The sequence below is a fragment of the Rhinopithecus roxellana genome, chromosome 2 (assembly GCF_007565055.1).
Source record: "Rhinopithecus roxellana isolate Shanxi Qingling chromosome 2, ASM756505v1, whole genome shotgun sequence".
Classification (NCBI taxonomy): domain Eukaryota; kingdom Metazoa; phylum Chordata; class Mammalia; order Primates; family Cercopithecidae; genus Rhinopithecus; species Rhinopithecus roxellana.
In genome coordinates, this window is record NC_044550.1 from 50,503,782 (window position 1) to 50,524,181 (window position 20,400).

The window sequence follows — 20,400 nt, forward strand, 5'->3', positions numbered from 1 at the left end:
CCCTGCTTTTTATTATCTTTCATGTTGTTTCAAACTCTAGAAGAATTATGTTGTCCAAGTAAACTTAAAGAGCCAGTAGTTTTATGAAAACTGATATATGTTCAATGAAAGTTGTATTGTTTCTTTAATTTGCTTTATCCTCTTTCTTCTGTCTTACCAAATCTTACTAAACACTTGAGTTAGGCAACGTTATTTCAATATAGCTTTAATACATTGAATATATTTTCAGAACAAAGGTTTGCTGGTTTGAATGTTGTTTTTCTCTGTGAAAATGGGAATGAAATGAAGTGGGGTCCTATTCCCCCTTTCTCAAAAGATTGCCAAATCCATAGAAGATTCAGGGCTCTCCCTGTCACCTTGTCTCTCCCCTCCACCTCACACCCTACCATCTTTTGTCTCTGTTACTTACTCAGGAGATGTGAAAGCCACTACATAATAAGTGTACCATTGCTATTCCTGAAAGCTAAAAATACAAAAATTAGCCAGGCGTGGTGGCATGTGCCTGTAATCCCAGCTACTCCGGAGGCTGAAGCAGGAGAATTGCTTGAACCCGGAAGGTGGAGGCTGCAGTAAGCCAAGATTGCGCCATTGCACTCCAGCCTGGGCGACAGAGCAAGACCTAAAAAAAAAAAAAATGCAGCATTTATGTATCCACAGTCTGTACGAGAATTAGACAAAAAATCACTTGTAAGAAGAGGAACAAATATTTGAAGGAAGATTAAAACCTCCTATCATACATGAAGTACAAATGCCTTCTGCAAGTTTAGCCATTAGTTTATTGATAATGAATATACTGTTTACTGTGTTGTATAGATTTAATTATACTATTTCAATAAGTGTTTTCATTTACAAAACTTTCAAAATGATTATTGCAGCATTATCATGAAAAAATAGAGCAATCTAGATATACCAGTAATGAGAGAATGACTAATTATACGCTAAACATTGCATAGACTATCATTCAACCTTTTAAAATTGTAATTATGAAAACTATATTGCAAAAAAAAGTTTATATACAGAAAAAGATGTATAGTTAAGTAGTTACCATCATGTGCATACAATTTTATTTTCTTACTGTGATGTTTTCATTACACATACAATTTTATGCACATGTTGGTAATTATTTACATACTTATATTAGAATTGAAAAGGTAAATGTAAAAGTGGATATTTTAATAATAGTGTTAGGATCCCTTTGTTTTTCAGATTTTACCTAATGTTATATTGCCATAATAAAAATTTAGAAGGTAACTTTGAAATCTCAGAAATCATCTACATAGGATTCTGTGCATGTGTGTGGGGGGTTGGGGTGTGTGTATAAAAAATATACATGATGATTTATCAACAGACATGTGGTATTACTTTCTTGTAGTTGCTGGCAATGTTGCTTAAGAAGAAACGTTCCCTTCTTAATAGCCACATCCTCCATCTAACTTTTTCTTTGGTGGGAACTGTTGATAGTGGACATGAGACCTCCATTATTCCAAATTCGACTGCTTTCCAGGACCTCCTTTGTGATTTTGAAGTATGTATATAAGCATAATAATATATAATCAATGAATGCATTTCTTACTCCATATGATTATAAACTATTTTATCTCTAAAATGTGTTTAAAGTCCTGTAATTTTGTGACATTCATGTTAATATCATTTAGTAAAAGATAAAAAGTAGAATAATGCCGGGATTCCTTTCCTCCAAGGATATTCCATTTTGCAAATATTTTAGAAGTGAAATGGTATGGTGCATATCCCTGACCAGCTAATTTGCTGCTGGCAGTGGCATTACGTGAGTCAAACATATTTTCATCAGGCGATTCTGATAGAAACTTTTTCTTGATAAATAGGACCTAGACCTCTAATTTTGGTTACAACTGCATGGTAAAATATCATTCATTTTATGTTCGCATTTCATAGTCTACCTTTTCTGCTTCTACTGCTATATCCTAACTCAAGCCCTAATCAATTTTTCTCCTATTCATACTAGGCTAACTATCACTTCTTTTTCCCCTTTGCTCAGGCTGTCCTGCATACCCTTGGGACCTCATTCTTTCAAAGGCATTTTCATTTCTACTGGCTTATTACTGTTAACAGCTTATACTCTGTTCTCTCAAGGCAGTACTTAATCACTCATATCCTTTTTCCATTTAATTTCTTGTTTACAGCACTTTGCATGTTAGTTACTATATACGAAATTTATATAATATATCCCTTTGAAACTGCAGGATCTCTGGGCTTTATGATTGCAGAGATCGTGTTTATCTTCTTTGTCTTTGTGTTCCTACCGCCCAGAATAGTGCCTAGCACTTAGTATTTGCAAACTCTTGTGTCTAGGCCCTAACCGTTCTTCCTCACAACTACTGTAAGCTCTGTTTTGTCAGTTATTGAATCCCTCACAAACAGTGTGCCCTAATTGCTTTACTGACATTGTATTTTCAAAGCTTACTAGAAGCTTCCCTCTAAATAAAAATCTATGGTCTGTACTCAGTTTTCAGTATCCCCAACTCTCAGTAACATTGGCTGTTGTCTGTTTCCCTCATATTCTTTCAAGTTATACTTCTTTTGCTACCTTTCAGGTGTTAATATCCTGGTTCTTATATCTTTCTATTTTTTTCTATTATTTTCTTGCAGTGATGTTTTCATTATTTTTTGTAAAGATGTCCATCTTTACTTTTTTACATTTTCCTATATTTGTTGTTTTCCTTCCTTTAAACTCCTACCTAGGCTGACAGTCTCATCTCTGTGGAGTTGATCCTCAAATCTAAATCTCTAACCTTGGCATCTGAATTCCAGACTTATTTCTAATTCTTGCTCAACACTTCCATTTTTGTGTCCCACCAGCACCTTAACTGAACTTAGCGTCCCTCCTCGAATTAGTTCTTCCTTCTAACTTCTCTGTTTATGTTAATAACACCACCGTTCCCCTAGTCACCAAGGCTTAAAATTGAAAACATCAGCTTCCTTCTTCCCTGTCTGTAAACAGTCTGATATTGTCATATAGGTTCTACTTTCACGTTTCATAGTCTGCCTTTTCTGCTTCTACTGTTATATCTTAATTCAAGCCCTACTCAATTCTTCTCCTATTCATACTAGGATAACTATCACTTCTTTTTTCCCTTTGCTCAGGGTGTCCTACATACCCTTGGGACCTCATTCTTTCAAAGGCATAATCTTGTCATTTATTCAAGGACTTGCACTGATTTTCCTTTTCTACACTATAAAGTACACATTTCTCAGCCTAGTATTCAAAGTTCTGATATCCAAACCTCTTATTCTTTTAGAAAGCACTTGCTGAATATTTTTGAGGCAAGCACTGTATTAGTTATGAAGGATGTGAAAAGAAAAGGCAAGAGTCCACGACTCAAGGCATTTAGTCCATTAGAAGAAAAAGACAAAGAAATAGATAATTTAAAACTAGTGAAAGGCCAGAGATGGTAGACAGAAAGGATTATGGAATCAATAAGAAGATCTACCTAATCCAGCCTAACTTTGTTTTCACCTGGTAACTGACACATTTAAATCAAGGATTATCTTCAGTTTCAGATTTCTGATTAAAACTCAATATACAAACATCAGAAATTTAGTTGCTTAATAAATTTTGGCTTTATTTTATAGTACATTGCTGACTTTATGGCCTCTTATAGCATCCCTAATTACTCCAAACCACAAGTCGTCTATAAATACCTAATTTACCAAATTTTTAAAATAGTCATTTGACAAATATAACTAAAATAATTGCAGTGCCATAAACAATTTTTTGTGATTGTTTTATAATTTATTGTGTGCATCTAAAACAATTCAGTCTATCTTTGAAGAATATTATACCTTATTAATACTTTGCAATAAGAGACTTTCATTTCTCCCCTTCCATTTTTATGCTATTGTTGTATACATTTACTTCTATATATTTATAATCCCTACAATAGTTTGTATTATTTTTGCTTTAAATGATCAATTATTTTCAAAAGACATTTTGCAATTATTTTCTATTTGACCACATATATAGTATTTATAGCTTTCTTTATTCCATTGCGTAAATCTAAATTTCCATCTTGTGTAATTTTTCTGCCTGGAGATTTTTTTTTAACATTTCTTTATTACAGAAATATTGGCAGTGAATTCCGTCATCTGGAAGAGTCTTCCATTTCTTTCTTCCTTTTTGAAGGACATTTTTGCATGGAATAGAATTCTAGTTGACTATTTTTATTGTTTTCACACGTTAAAGATGTCATTCATTTCATTGTCCCCTTTGTCCACTTTGTGTTTCTTCTGCTTGGGTTTATTGATCTGTGAGTTTGTCATTTTCATCACATTTGAATTTTTTAGCCATTATTTCTTCAATGATTTTTCCTGCCACTCCCTTCCCTTTTCTGGACACCAATTACACATATCTTAGATTGCTTGATACTGTCTCAAATCACTCATACACTAAATCTGGTCATTTCTCTTTAGTATTTTTTTCTTATGCTTCATTCTGAATAATTTCCGTTGTTATGTCTTCAAGTTTATTGAATTGTTTTTCCGAAGTATCTCATCTGCTATTAATGCCATCCAGTATATATTTCATTTTAACTATTTTATTTGTCATGTCTAGAGGTTTGTTTGGGGGCTTTGGTTGTCTTTCATTTGGCTCCTTATCATGTTCATGTTTTTCGTTACACTCTTTAGTGTAATGAGGATATTTGTAATAGCTTTTTAAAAGTGTGATAATTTCATCATTTTGGTCATTTTTTTGGCCAATTTATATAAGTGGTTTTATAGAGCTTTATAAAATAATAATTATAAAAGTGAAATAAGTTCCATGTGCTGTATTGTTTGTTGGTTTGGCATTTGGGTATTTTTTTAACCTTAAATATACTACTGTTTTTATTTATTATAGGTCTGGCTCCATGCACCATATGAACTTCATCTTTCCTTGTTTGAACACTTTATTGAACTGCTCACAGAGTCCAGGTATTAATTAATACCCATGTAGTTAGTCATTCAGCTATAGAAAAGGTGATAGTACAGTGTATACAATCTTCCTTCTCTTATAGTGAAGCTTCAAAGAATGCCAAATTAATGAGAGAATTCCAGTTAATCCCAAAGCTGCTCCTGACTCTTCGAGACATGTCTTTATCCCAGCCTACTATTGCTGCTATTAGTAATGTGCTGAGCTTCTTACTGCAAGGTTTTCCCAACAGCAATGATCTGCTCAGGTAGGAAATCTTCTTTGTCTTTGTCTTTTTATTAACTAAAAGTACCAATGAGGTTAAGATGGGTGAGATGAATGTAGTTGGTTTTTATGACTGTGTAGTAACACCTGTAATGTTAATACTATTCAAAATATATATGACGCATGGAAAACATGAGTGAGACAATGTCTTGCCTTGATGGAGCAAAGCTAATTGTTGCCACTAGTGAATAATAGAATATTGGTGAGAAAAGATATAGGAATTAGCCCAGTGAAATTGGCCTGGATATAATGTATTCAGTACAGGAATTCTTGGTTCCCAATCCTGTTTCCCAAGCCCTGCTAATTTTTAAGTGTATGTGCACAAGCATGCATATACACTCCAAAATAGTGGGTGTGCCACCTCTATTTTTTATTCTCTTTCATTCAAACAGATTATGGTATTTTAAATCTGTTGCATATCCACACTTTTTAATATGATATAAGTATTATTTTGCAGACAATGCAAAATGTGGTTTAAGGCATATTGATGCATGTCTGTAGAAGCATTCTTATGTTCACATGATAACCCCCATTTTGGAAAATTTGGGGTTTATAGAAGGAAAACAAGAAAAACAAACTGCACAATTGAATATTTTTCAAGTAGAGAATTGCTTAAACTGGACTTGGTCACTACTGTTCATGTGATCTACCAAGTATCTCAGGTAAAATCACACTCATTTATTCAGTTATTCTCATAGACTAACCTCTAATCTGTACAGTTTGTAAATCACTCACTTTTATGTTAATTTGCCTTCAAAACATATTTTTAAACCCGGTGGGGCAGGCGTGGTGGCTCATGCCTATAATCCTAGCACTTTGGGAGGCCAAGGTGGGCAGATCATGAGGTCAGAAGTTCAAGATCATCCTGAACAACATGGTGAAACCACGTCTCTACTAAAAATATGAACAATTCGCCAGGCGTGGTGGTGGGCACCTGTAATCCCAGCTACTCGGGAGGCTGAGGTAGGAGAATCACTTGAACCTGGGAGGCGGAGGTTGCAGTGAGCCAAGATGGCGCCACTGCACTCTAGCCTGGGCGACAAGAGCGAGACTCCGTCTCAAACAGACAAACAAAAAAACCTGGTGGCAGATTTAAAACTTCAGCTTAAGAATTATTTTGGAGAATTATAATTATCATTATGTCAAGAATGCAATTCCTAGCATTGTAATGGTCACTTTGCTAAAATTATTACCTAAATCTGTAAAAGTTTTTGTTTTTTTCCCTACTTTATAAATGAAGAAACAAAACCCACATAATTAGAATGTGATACAGCCAGGGTGTTTTTTCTTCTCCTGTTCCCCCTACTCCAGGAATTTGATCATATATGTAAATCCAATTTCTTAACCACTAGGCTACAGTGGATCCATCCAGTTAATGTTAGGACATTCGAATATGGATCATGTTGTTTGATTTTTGAAACCATTTGCATGTTAGTGCATTAAAGAATTCATATTTCAAAGAACTGTATTTTCCCCATATTTTAAAAGCATTATTTTATGCAATGTTACTTGGGATGGTCCAAGAGGAAGCAAACTAAATATTATCACCTAATGGTCCTTAAAAGGCTAGTTAAGATTAAGAAGTTCTATTTTGGTTTTATTTCTTTGTATTTTGTTTCTTTGTACTTTGTTGTTTTGGGAAGAGGAAAAAGAAAATCCATAATCTTGTTTTCCTTTGTTTAAAGATTTGGCCAGTTTATTTCTTCTACTTTGCCAACCTTTGCAGTTTGTGAGAAATTTGTAGTAATGGAAATAAATAATGAAGAGAAGCTTGACACTGGTAAGTTGATTCTGGAGCTTGGAGAAGATAGTGATCAACTAAATATTATGCCTTTTTTTCTTCTGGCCCAAATTAGAGCTGAATTATATGTGATTATGTATAATATATGTATAACTTTTCTCCTTATGTTACATTTTTTGGCCTTTCTCTGATATCAAGCCTATATAATATGCAGTATTACACTATTGCCTACAAAATTTAATAGGGTGTGAATTTCACTTTAAAAATAGAATGTTTCCTATTTTTAGAGTATTCATAGCAATGTTTCTTTAAATAGCAAATTCTTCCTGTGTAATTTGAACATTGTTTGATTTTTTTAATGTATGTATATCTCTTCAGAAACATGATACTTGTTAAACTAAATTATATCCATATATCTATATTACTGTTATTTTCACTTCCCTGTGAAATATTTAGTAGTCACTGAGAACAAAAACATTTTACTAGAATCATTTTATGTAAGTATAATATAAAAATAATTTCATAAGTTGTAAGTTCCTGGGTCCATGACAAGCACGTATTTTGGAAACCTTTCCTCATTTGGTATATATATATATTCCCCGCTCTGTTCCCATATGTTTTTCCTGTTGTATATGCTGGGACAGGAGAGTTGCTTGGAATGTATTGAAAGGACCTTTTTTTAGGTTGACCTCTGGAATTAAATTCTCAGAATCTTATATTTGTTCAGCCTTATTTACATTATTACCCTATTACATTATTCCCAAATCGTATCATATAGATTATTTCATTTAAATCCATACAACCCCATCTACCTGGAGGGTAGAGAGGAACTGTTGTAGTATCACTTCCTCCCAAAGGGGTTCTCCATGTTGTCTGTCCTTCCTGAGCACAGCCTCTCCTGTGCTTCATGAGTAAGAGAAAGTGGTGTGGTTACAGTTTTCAAAGGAGAGATGGAGAGATTTGAAAAACTAAGTGACTTGCTGCAGATCACACAGTATGTTAGTGACAGGTTCAGGACCCCTGACTGTTACCTACTGCCAATTCATTTAGAATGATGTTGATATTTCTCTGATGAAGCAAATTAGCAGTGGATGAGAAGTATAAAGATCAGATCAATGAATAACACTTATTCAATACTTACTAAGTGCTCTATATAATTTTGTAATAACCGTATGAAATAGGTACTATTATTCCAATTATACAAGGGAGGAAACTGCAGCCCAAAAAGATACAAGTAAAAGAAACTTATCCAATATCATACCATTGACTATATGGGAGCTCAGGTAGTCCAAACCAGCATTCTAAGCTTTTAACTACTACATTTTCCTACCAAATACAAAGATTATTTCTAAGTTCTAAATTAATATAGGCTGACTAATTATGGTTAGGTAGTGAAAGTACTTTAAAGATTGCTGAAATATTTATTTCAAGTACACAAAATATGTGGGCTGAGCGTGGTGACTCACACCTGTAATCCCAACACTTTGGGAGGCTGAAGCAGGTAAATTGCTTGAGTCTAGGAATTCAAGACCAGCCTGGGCAACATGGCAAAGCTCCGTCTCTACAAAAAATACAAAAGTTAACCAGGCATGTTGGTGTGCATCTGTAGACCCAGCTACTCAGAAGGCTGCAGTGGGAGGATCACTTGAGCCTGAGGAGGTTGAGGCTATAGTGAACTGTAATTGTATCACTGCACTTCAACCTGGGTGACAGAGTGAGATTCTGTCTCCAAAAACAGACCAAAAAAAAGTGGGAAAAATATTTCTCTGATTTCCATATTTATTTGTTGTCCATTGAATTCAATAACCATAGTAGTGTTGTAAATTTTTCTTTCATATAGAACATTGAAGTAGGGATGTATAAATTAGTAAATTTTTCTTTCGATATGCCAAGTTGATTAGACTGATATTCTCATCATCAGCTTATTGTCGTTTGAAATAATAAAGTCAGAAGCAAATTGCTAGTCTTGTTAGTATATGACATTTATTATTTATTTGATATGCACTGAAGACTTTATTGAGTATAATATAATGTTCTAAAAAATGAAAACTGGCAGTAGGAAAAGGAGACATAAAAGATAAAATTTTAAATTTCTGGGTAGATTATTATTTTATTGTAGAAAAATTTAAAGGAAGTAGCTCTTAGAGTAATGTAAGTTTTGTGATATTCTTTTGATAAGGCAATTACCAGTCTCTGTCTTCTTAAAAGAGGGAGGATCTTGGGTTCTTTTTGGTAGCTTGAAGTACCCATAATGATTAAGGTACTAAGTTAGCATTTTAAGGGGCAGTTTAAAGGTACATTGCCCCAAACAAGTAGAAATATATAACCCTGAAACTTTAGCCTGAACCTTAGTTCTAGAAAGAAGGAAAGTATAGGAATACCTCAGAAATATTGCAGGTTTAGTTCCACACCACTGCAAATGAAGCTAACATCACAATAAAGTAAGTCACATAAATTTTTTGGCTTCCCAGTGCTATAAAAGTTATGTTTACACTATACTGTAGTCTGCTATATGTGCAGTAGCATTGTTTCTTAAAAAAATGTATATAACTCAACTTAAAAGTTTTTTATTGCTAAAAAATGCTAACAATCATCTGAGCCTTCAGCAAATCGTAATTTTTGCTGACGGAGGGTGTTGTCTTGATATTGTTGGCTGCTGATTGACCAGGGTGGTGGTTGCTGAAGGTTGAGGTGGCTGTGGCAATTTCTTAAAATAAGACAACAATGGTTTCAGGTGATGGACAGGCTAATTATTCTGCTTTGGTCATTACACATGGTACACATGTATTAAAATATCATACTGTTCCCCATGAATGTATACAATTATATGTCAATTAAAAATAATAATAAAAGCAAAAAAAGACAACATAGTTTGTTATAACAATGGACTGTTCCTTTCACAGAAGTTTTCTGTGTAGCATGCAGTACTGTTTGATGGCATTTTACCTATGGTAGAACTTCTTTAAAAATGGGAGTCAATCGTTTCAAAAACTGTCACTGCTATATCAATTAAGTTTATGTAATATTCTAAGGCATTTGTTGTTATTTGAACAATGTTCAAAGCATTTTGACCAGAAGTAGATTCCATCTCAAGAAACCACTTTCTTTGCTCATCCATAAGAAGCAGCTCCTCATCTGTTAAAGTTATGTCATGAGAATGCAGTAATTCAGTCACATCTTTAGGCTTCACATCTTATTCTAGTTCTCTTGCTGTTTCTACCACATCTGCAGTTACTTCTTCCACTGAAGTCTTGAACCCCTCAAAGTCATCCATAAGGGTTGGAATCAACTTCTTCCAAACTCCTGTTAATGTTTATATTTTGACCTCTTCCCATGAATCATGAATATTCTTAATGGCATCTAAAATGGTGACTTTTATCCAAAAGATTTACTTTACTTTGCCCAGATCCATCAGATAAATCCTGTCTATGGCAGCTATAGTCTTAAGAAATGTATTTCTTAAATAATAAAACTTTGAAATTAATTTGAAGTCAAAATTACTGCTTGATTCATAGGCTGCAGAATGGATATTGTATTAGCAGGCATGAAAGCAACATTAACTTTTTTGTGCATCTCCATCAGAGCTCTTGGATGGCTAGGTGCATTGTCAATGAGCTGGTAGTATTTTGAAAGGAACCTTTATTTCTGAGCAGTAGGTCCGAACAGTGAGCTTAAAATATTCAGTAAATCATACTGTAAGCAGATGTGCTGTCATCCAGACTCTGTTATTTCATTTAGCGAGCACAGGCAGAGTAGACTGAGCTTTATTCTTAGGGCCCTAGGATTTTCAAGATGATGAATGAGCATTGGCTTCCACTTAAAGTCACCAGCTGCGTTAGCCTCTAACAAGAGAGTCAACTCTGTTCTTTGGAGCTTTAAAGCCAGATATTGACTTATCCCCTCTAGCCATGAAAGTCCTACGTGGCATCTTCTTCCAATAGGAAGCTGTTGGAAAAAATCTATTGAGAAGACTGTTGGAGAAATCTGCTGTTTAGTGTAGTCATGTTCATTAATTATCTTACTACATCTTCTGTATAACTTCCTGCAGCTTCTATATCAGCACTTGCTGCTTCATCTTTCACATTTGTTAGGGAGATGGCTTCTTTCGTTAAACCTCTTCTAGTTCCAGCTTTTCTTTGTTTTTTCTTTTTGTCTGTTTGTTTTTGAGACAGGGTCTCACTTTGTCACCCATGCTGGAGTGCAGTGGCACAATCATGGCTCACTGCAGCCTCAACCTCCTGGGCTCCAGCGATCCTCACACATCAGCCTTTTGAGTACCTGGAACTATAGGTGTGTGCTAGCATGCCCAGTTCATTTCTTCATTTTTTTTAGAGACGGGGTCCAACTGTGTTGCCCAGGTTGGTCTCGAACACCTGGACTCAAGAGATTCTCCCACCTCAGCCTCCCTCATGTTTTGTTACAGTCACGAGCCAGTGCACCTGGCCCCCAACTTTGCTTCTGCAGCTTTCTCAGCTCTCTCAGCCTTCATAGAGTTATAGAGTTGAAGAGAGTTCAGGCTTTGCTCAGGATTATGTTTTAGCTTAAGGGACTGTTGTAGATTATTTAGTCGTCTATCTAGACCAGTAAAACTTTCTATCAGCAATAGGCTGTTTCACTTTTTTTTTTTTTTTTTAAATCATCATGTGTTCACTGGAGTAGCACTTTCAGTTTTCTTCAAGAGTTTTTTCTTTGTATTCACAACTTAGCTAACTTTTTAGCACAAGAGGCCAGCTTTGAGCTTGTGTCATCTTTCAACATGCCTTCCTCTCTGAAACTTAATCATTTCTTGCTTTTGATTTAAAGTGAGAGATATATGACTCTTCCTTTCACTTGAACATCTAGGTGCCATTGTAGGGTTATTAATTAGTCTAATTTCGATACTATTATGTCTCAGGGAATAGGGAAGCCTGAGAAGAATGAGAGAGATGGGGAAATGGCCAGTTGGAGCTGTCAAAACACACATTTTTTGATTAAGTTCACTGTCTTATAAGAGTACAATTTGTGGCACTTGTAAACAATTATGATAGCAACATCAAAGATCACAGATCACTGTAACAGATATTATAATAATGAAAAAGTTTGAAACATTGTAAGAATTACCAAAATAAAACAGAGACATGAAGTGAGCACATGCTTTTGAAAAAAAAAATGGCCTGATTGGACTCGCTGTATGTATAGTTGCCACAACCCTTTAATTTGTAAGAAAGGCAGTATCTGCAAAGTGCATTAAAAGGTGTGCCTCTGTGAGGTCTGTGACTCAGTAACACATAGCTCTGCTGGAGTAGAGCTGGGCCTAGAACGCTGGGTTGTCGATGCCCAATTCTGTGTACTTGCAGTACTATCTGAGAACGTCTGAGCTCCGTTACTTCCTTTCTTTTCTAATTTCTCTTTTATGTGTTTGTGTGCCTTTGCCTTTCTTCTGTGCTATTCAATTCTAACTTTTCTTTATGTTATTACATTTACTGAATAAGTCTTTGCTTTCTGTTTTCACTTTTTAAATCTGGTAGATTTAACTGTGTCTTTCAAAAAAGAAACCAAAATTTAAGGATTTGAGAGGTTGAGAGTCAGTAGTGATTATTATTTTTATTCACAGGGTCCTCATTTGATGACTTTCCCTCTATTGGGAAGGCAAGGGGAATATTAATGTAATGTAAAAAAGATCTCACAGCCTTATTATCACTAGTTTAGGAAATGTCAAATGTAAATGAACAATTTTCAGAGTTCTACAGAGAAATATTTAACTGACCCTTTTTCTTGTCCATGTTGGTAAAAAGCAGTCCTGGAGAAAATGTTTTCTAAAAGATACATTTTTCAGTAAACTTTCCACGAACTATGTTGTATATTTTCTTTTAACTTATCTACTAGGGAGATTTAATGTATTTATTTTTATTTAAGGAACTGAAGAGGAGTTTGGAGGTCTTGTATCTGCTAATCTTATACTTTTGAGGAATAGACTTCTGGATATCTTGCTAAAACTAATTTATACATCTAAAGAAAAGACAAGCATTAATTTGCAGTAAGTAAATATTTTTAAAAGTTATTATACCAGTTGCTACTACTAGTTAATTCATGTTAGGCAAAAGAACGAATTGCCATTGACTTTAAATAGATGTTTTTAACCCTGAAGTTTATAGTATCTCAAGAATGAAACTCAGTCTTCTTTTTCCTTTTTGATTTGAAATCCTAATTTCTGAAAGTAATTTTGTTTTTTGTTTTTTAAATCCATCTGTCTTTGAATAGAGCTTGTGAAGAACTGGTGAAGACCCTGGGTTTTGACTGGATCATGATGTTTATGGAGGAACACTTACATTCCACCACAGTTACAGCAGCCATGAGGATTCTTGTTGTCCTACTAAGTAATCAGTCTATTCTCATCAAGTTTAAAGAAGGACTCAGTGGTGGAGGATGGCTTGAACAGACAGATTCTGTCTTAACTAATAAGATTGGAACTGTATTAGGTATGAGACTTTTCTAGTCAGCTGCTTGAAAATGAGCTGGTGTGTTTTGTTTTATTTTTAAATTTTATGTAAACTTATCCTCTGCAGTTTGATCACCATTAAGGAGATATTAATTTTAATTAATGATAGAATGAAGATCTTAGAGGATTTCAAATTAGGCCTTTTAAGTGGCAAATCAAACTGAAGACAGATAAGACACTAAGATTTGAAAACTCAGGGTATTCTTCAGGATCTTTTTGTAATATAGGCCTTACTGATCTGTAAGTAAATAATTAGCAAATTATCAGTAGAACTAAATTAATAATAATAATAAATATTTATTTTGAGTACTTACTGTGTGCCAGTTCCTAAACACTTGCCAGGTAATAACATTTCATCACTCTGTGAGGTACAAATGCTATCATATCTATTTTACAGATTAGAAAACCAAATTCATTTTATTCAGTTCCAAAGCCTATGCTTTTAACATTTATGTTATATTGCCACACAAGGATATAAGCTCACTAGTACAATAGCTATTTTCAGCCTATAACTGAGCGTTTACCTAATGTTAGAAAATTGCAGTTTCCTATGCTAGATTTATTTGAACTCATATGTTTCCATTTATATTAGTAATATTACTTTGGAAAATATATATTTGAAGGTAGTGTTTTTATTGAAAGGCAAAGTCATTCAGTTCTTAAATAATTTTAGATATACATTTGTCATGTAACATTACCTTGTAAATCGTGTCTAATTTTTGTATGTCTGATCTTAAGAAGCTTATATTGAGAATATCTGTTTACCTTGGTCCAATGGGAAAAATAGGGATTAGAATTTAATATGTAATTTATTTATAGAAAACAAGTTTAAGTATTAGTGTCTAGGTGCTGCCTATACTACTAATTCAAACATGAAAGCAAATGATAGGAGACAGATCTTTCTTTTCTTTTTTTTATTTTGAGACAGAGTCTCGCTCTGTCACCCAGGCTGGAGTGCAGTGGTGCAATCTTGGCTCACTGCAAGCTCCACCTCCCGGGTTCGTGCCATTCTTCTGCCTCAGCCTCCTGAGTAGCTGGGACTACAGGCATCTGCCACCACGCCTGACTAATTTTTTTTTTTTTTTTTTTTTTTTTTTAGTAGAGACAGGGTTTCACCGTGTTAGCCAGAATGGTCTCGATCTCCTGACCTCGTGATCTACCCGCCTCCGCCTCCTAAAGTGCTGGGATTACAGGCGTGAGCCACCGTGCCCGGCCATAGGAAGACAGATCTTTCAACATAGTACTATTGTATTGTTATTTCATATATGAAGAAGGTCTGAAGAAACTTTGTATGTGATAAAGGAAAAGTAGTATCATTTCCATGTCACTATGAAATGATTTCTAAAGAAAATTGTCTGGTTTATAATATACAGTTTAAATGATCATCATAGGTACTTTTGTGCTCAAAAAATATATCACTATTTTACATGAACTCTGGGGAAGGATTTAAATCTACAGATATAATTGTTTTGAACACTTTGGTAGTAAGAAGTTTCGTTTATTGACCTTAATAATACCTACTGGAGAATAAATAATGAAAGGCACAATTGAATGTGAGTTCTGTTGAATATGCAAGGTTTAAATGCTAATTGACAGCAATGGTTATTTGGAAGGCCATCAGCAGCAGGAGTAATCACGCCTGAGATTTATAATAGTACTTTGTGGTTTGAAAAATTATTTCACATATATAATCTCATTTGTCCTTCAAGATTCTGGAGACAGGCATATATTTTATCGCGTATAAGTTTTATTTTCTAGAAAATAAGCCTAATGAATACGAAGTAAGGATTAATTTCTCTAATTAGGAAATTAAGACTGTTAACTACATAAGGTTAGTTTGCGAGGCAGTAATACTGTCTAAGAATCTGTCTTTTCTTAGTCCTGTGCTTTTTCTGTCCTGCATCACTTTCACTGTATCTGACCTACCTGATTTCATGCATTAGAATCTTTTGGTCCTTCATTGGTACTTGTGTGAGCATTCATATGCTGCTCCTATTTCAAAGAAGAAATCTAGGTATTCAATTTAAATTTAATTTCAATTTGACCCCTCTTAACTTAATTTTCCCTGAATATCTATCTGACACATACACATTTTTGTGTATATAAACAGGTGTACATATCAGCTCATTTCTCCTTGATGGAATAGCAACCTATTTTTTTTTTTTTTTTACTTTTTTATTCACATTTATTGGTTTTTGTCAAATTTTTCTTTATAAAAATATATATGTTTTTATTTTACTTTAAGTTCTGGGATACATGTGCAGAACACGCAGGTTTGTTACATATGTATGTATGTGCCATGGTGGTTTGCTGCACCTATCAACCCATCATCTAGGTTTTAAGCCCCACATGCATTAGGTATTTATCCTAATGCTCTCCCTCCCCTTAACCCCCACCCCACGACAGGCCCGGTATGTGATCTTCACCTCCCTGTGTCCATGTGTTCTCAGTGTTCAACTCCCACTTATGAGTGAGAACATGCGGTGTTTGGTTTTCTGTTCCTGTGTTAGTTTGCTGAGGATGATGGTTTCCAGCTTCGTCCATGTCCCTGCAAAGGACATGAACTCATTCTTTTTTATGGCTGCCATAAAAATCTTTCATGTAGCTGAAACTTGTATCGAAATTAATGCTTAATTGTAGTATATTAAATATTCCTTAAGATTAATTATAGGGAAAAATAATGTGAGACTTCAGAGAGGAAAATGATAATGCCAGTTTTGTCTTTTTTTTTAGGACTTGCAGTGTAATCAAAATCTATTTCCCTATTTAATGTATAAAATACCACTTCATGTCTTTTGGTTTCTTTTTCATTTTTTAAAATTTTTTCATGTTTTAGAGATTGGATCTTGTTATGTGGTCCAGGCTAGACTTAAACTCCTGGGCTCAAGCAATCCTCCCATCTCAGCCTCCTGAGTAGCTGAGATGTCTTTTGATTTTTTAGAGCTCAAAACATTGTTTATTCTTATAATTTTATTTAGAATTTACTATAAAGAAAAATCAGCATGATCTTCTAATTAAGCCAATCTTTCAGAAATGTGGCAGTTTCATTAATAAGGGCAAAGAAAATAATAATTTTAGAGACTCTAAAATGGAGAAATTCGTTTTCATAGCATAGTACTGCCACTTATGCCACATTGTGACTTTGAACAAATCATGTTTTCTCTGTTGTAAAAATGATAATAGTAATTTCTACCTCACATATTCATTGTGATTAAGGAATGATATAGGAAAGAGCTTGTTGAATTGCTATATAATTTTTTATTAACTAGAAGAGCATACTTTGGAAGTTAATTCATGTCACACTGAGGAATTGGTTAGGATAAAATATTTTAAAAGCAACATAGACATAAAATTTTCCTTTATTATGTAAAACAGTAATTGTAATATGTACTTTGCAGCATTCTAGAAAAAAAGAAGTTGAAAAAATATGGCTATCTATGCTGAGTGCAGTCACTCATGCCTGTAGTCTTAGCGCTTTGGGAGGCCAAGGCGGGAGGATCACCTGAAGCTAGGAGTTTGAGACCAGCCTGAGCAACATAGCAAGACCCTGTCTCTACAAAAAAAATTTTTTAATCAGCCAGACATGGTCGCATGTCCCTGTAGTCCTAGCTGCTGATGAGGCTGAGACGGGAGGATCCTTTGAGTCCAGGAGTTTGAGGTTAAGTGAGCTACGATCACACCACTGTACTCCAGCCTGGGCAACAGAGTGAACCCTCATCTCTTAAAGAATAAATAACAAATGCAAATATCTATTTGAAATACAAATTGCTTCAGACTGAAATCAATTCTTCATCTATTGGTTGCTATTTGCAAAAGTTTCCGTTGAAAATTTGACCAACATTCACTGTGTAATGAGTACTTCCCTAGGTGTGGGGTGAACCAGATGTTTAGGGTGTATCCTGAATTTCATTATAAAACAGAGGAAACAAGATTGATAGAAACACTGCTGCCATAAGCTATATTACTAAGAACTGACCATCTCCTTTAAAAGCTGGGTTTCTAGAGGGAATTCCGGATATTAAGCTCAGCCAGTGGATAGCTGCAGCCACAACAGGCTTGGATTTGCCATCCCACTGCCCAGCAGCTTTCCAACAGATTACAGATGATGTTGTGAGTAAAGATTGTTTTACTTACTCATTTAGTCTTATCTCTAAATTCATAGGTAATTTAAGGTTAGCTAGTTTTTCATGATTTTCAGGACAAATAAAATATATTAACTATGTTACAACAAGTTACAAAAATTAGCTGGTGGTGGTAGCTCATGCTTGTAGTCCCAGCTACTCAGGAGGCTGAGGCAGGAGGATTGCTTTGAACCCAGGAGTTGGAGATTTAGTGAGCCAAGATCATGGCATTGCACTCCAGCCTGGGCAACACTGCAAAACTGTGTCTCAAAAAAAATAAAAATGTATTATAACAAGGATATTTTTAAGTTATATTTTTGTAGCATTCTAAATTTTGGCTGTATTTTGGATTTCACTTTTTTCTTAGGGAACTACAAGAACACTAGAGCTCCTCTGAGGTCTTTCATTTAATAAGTAGAACTTATAGCACCTTAAGAAGGATTTTCAAACTCCTTGTATCTATTGTCTCAACTGTGTTTCAAAACCTATATCCTAATAGACAGGCTTGCTCAAGTCAAACAAATGGTAAAGTAAAACTTTTGACTGAAGATTAATTCAGCAATTGAATACTTAATTGCCTATAGTAATATGAATGTTCTGGATAGAAATGTTAACACATACTGAATTGCTTTCTCCTTTGTTAATGCAGCATGTTTATCAGTTGCTAATTTTGCACTTACTGTTGTATTTCCTCTTCTCTTAGGATTCAATGTGGGCAGAAGTGCTGGTGGGAGATCGACAGTCAGGGAGATTAACCGAGATGCTTGTCATTTTCCTGGTTTTCCAGTCCTTCAGTCATTCCTTCCTAAACACACTAATGTCCCTGCCCTCTATTTTCTCCTCATGGCATTGTTTCTGCAGCAGCCAGTTAGTGAGCTGCCTGAGAACCTGCAGGTCAGTGTGCCTGTCATCAGCTGCCGGAGTAAGCAGGGTTGCCAGGTAGGAATTACCTAGCAAGGGGCGCGTGAAATTATGTATTCCAAAGAATCACCGTAGGATAATGGATAATCACTGTAAAACCAACTGTCAATTCCATCACTTTCCCCACATTTAAGGTTTGATTTGGGACAGAAAAATTTGAAAATACCACAGAAAATTTTCCCAAAAAGTCCTTTGTCCCTATTTACATTTTTTCCCTATATGATTACTCTGTATATTATATATGCATAAAGACTCTGTATGGTATTTAATGGTGATATAAAGAACTCTTTTGTTAAATGATTTATTTTATGTTATGTTATGTTATTTTATTTTATTTGTGAGACAGAGTCTTATTCTGTCACCCAGGCTGAAGTGCAGTGGCGTGATCTCAGCTGACTGAAAATTTCCCCTCCTGAGTTCAAGCGATTCTCCCACCTCAGCCTCCTGAGTAGCTGAAACTACAGTCAGGCGCCACCCCACTGAGCTAATTTTTGTATTTTTAGTAGAGACGGGGTCTTACGATGTTGGCCTAGCTGGTCTTGAACTCCTGACCTCAGGTGATCCACCTGCCTCAGCCTCCCAAAGTGCTGGGATTACAGGCATGAGCCACTGTGCCTGGCCTGTTATGTGATTTATTTCTGCAGAATTAAAAATGAAAGGAGGGGCTTATATACCATAAATTAAATATCACTCCTCAAGTGGGTGTGACAGGATTCTCAGTGCAAATTCTGATTAGGGAAAAAAAATTACTTAATGATAGATATTATCAACATTAGGAAAACAGTAAGACTTTAGTTGACTCCTAATTGAAGACTATTAAAGATGTCTATATATAGCTTATGTTTGTGGTACTGCAAAGACTTAGGAATTTAGCTTTTAGATTCAACTATGCTTCCATCCTAATGCCAAATGCTATTCAAATCAATTCTAGTAGTTGACAAAATCTTTTAAGTGTAAACACTTGAGTCTGTGCCCTTAGATTAAATCAAGATACAGATTCATGCTTAGCGCAGTTGTATTGGTTATGCAGTTTTTCAATATCCATGGTACCATAGTCATAAAGTTTATTTATAAACCTGCTATTAATAAGTCTCAATTTTTATTTTATCAGATCTTATCTGTAAGTAATCTAAAATTAAAATATTGCTGAGAATGGGAAAGAAGTGAGCTTAATGTGCTTTGTTTAAAAGATCTTGCTTAAATTTATTGGTTCTATAATTTTATCTCTTGGCTAATTAACGTGTGTTTTATTTTTATATTCTTTAGGAAAAAAGTAAAAAGCAGTGTTTTTAACATAGGTACCTAAGGCAGGATGCAGAATAATACATAGTGTTCGATTTTTTTATATCTATAAAAATGAGTTTTAAAATGTAGGATGGAAGGGTACTAGTTCTTTATGTCTATATCATTGGTTACTTTTAAAAACAAAAAACTAGTTTCAAAGAAATTTTAGACTATTAGAACTTATGAGGGTCTCTACTGAAAAATTAGTGGTGGCTAATATTTGCTCACTTTCACCTCTGCAGTTTGACTTGGATTCCATCTGGACATTTATCTTCGGAGTTCCTGCCTCCAGCGGAACTGTGGTCTCTTCTATCCATAACGTGTGCACAGAAGCTGTTTTTTTATTATTGGGAATGCTCCGCAGCATGCTGAATTCAGTAAGTTCACTCAGATACCCAGGCCTATTGAGAGTTCCTCCTGCCTGGGATCCTTTTTTGTAAATAGAGGAATTTTTTGGTAACATAACTACTTATTTACTGCATGATCTCTGGAACTTCAGACTCTTATGTTAGACAAAGTTATGTCTAATGTAAGAACACACTGTGTAGTTGTTAAGACCATGGACTCTGAAGCCCTACGTGGGTTAAAATCTCACCTGTGGTACTTCCGATCTGTTATCCTCAGTTATGTGCCTCAGTTTCCT

At 34.8% G+C, this 20,400-nt stretch overlaps 1 protein-coding gene across 2 annotated transcripts in view; it reads left to right on the forward strand.

Annotated features, from left to right (window-relative positions):
- WDFY3 (WD repeat and FYVE domain containing 3) overlaps positions 1-20,400 on the forward strand; it is a 312,187-nt gene that overhangs the window by 207,933 nt on the left and 83,854 nt on the right. For both annotated transcript variants that reach the window (XM_030915939.1, XM_030915944.1), the window contains 8 exons: positions 1,373-1,525; positions 4,877-4,950; positions 5,034-5,195; positions 6,898-6,992; positions 12,849-12,969; positions 13,194-13,411; positions 18,256-18,491; positions 20,000-20,134. In XM_030915939.1, coding sequence (XP_030771799.1) covers positions 1,373-1,525; positions 4,877-4,950; positions 5,034-5,195; positions 6,898-6,992; positions 12,849-12,969; positions 13,194-13,411; positions 18,256-18,491; positions 20,000-20,134 — 1,194 coding nt within the window. The remainder of the gene's footprint in view (positions 1-1,372; positions 1,526-4,876; positions 4,951-5,033; positions 5,196-6,897; positions 6,993-12,848; positions 12,970-13,193; positions 13,412-18,255; positions 18,492-19,999; positions 20,135-20,400) is intronic.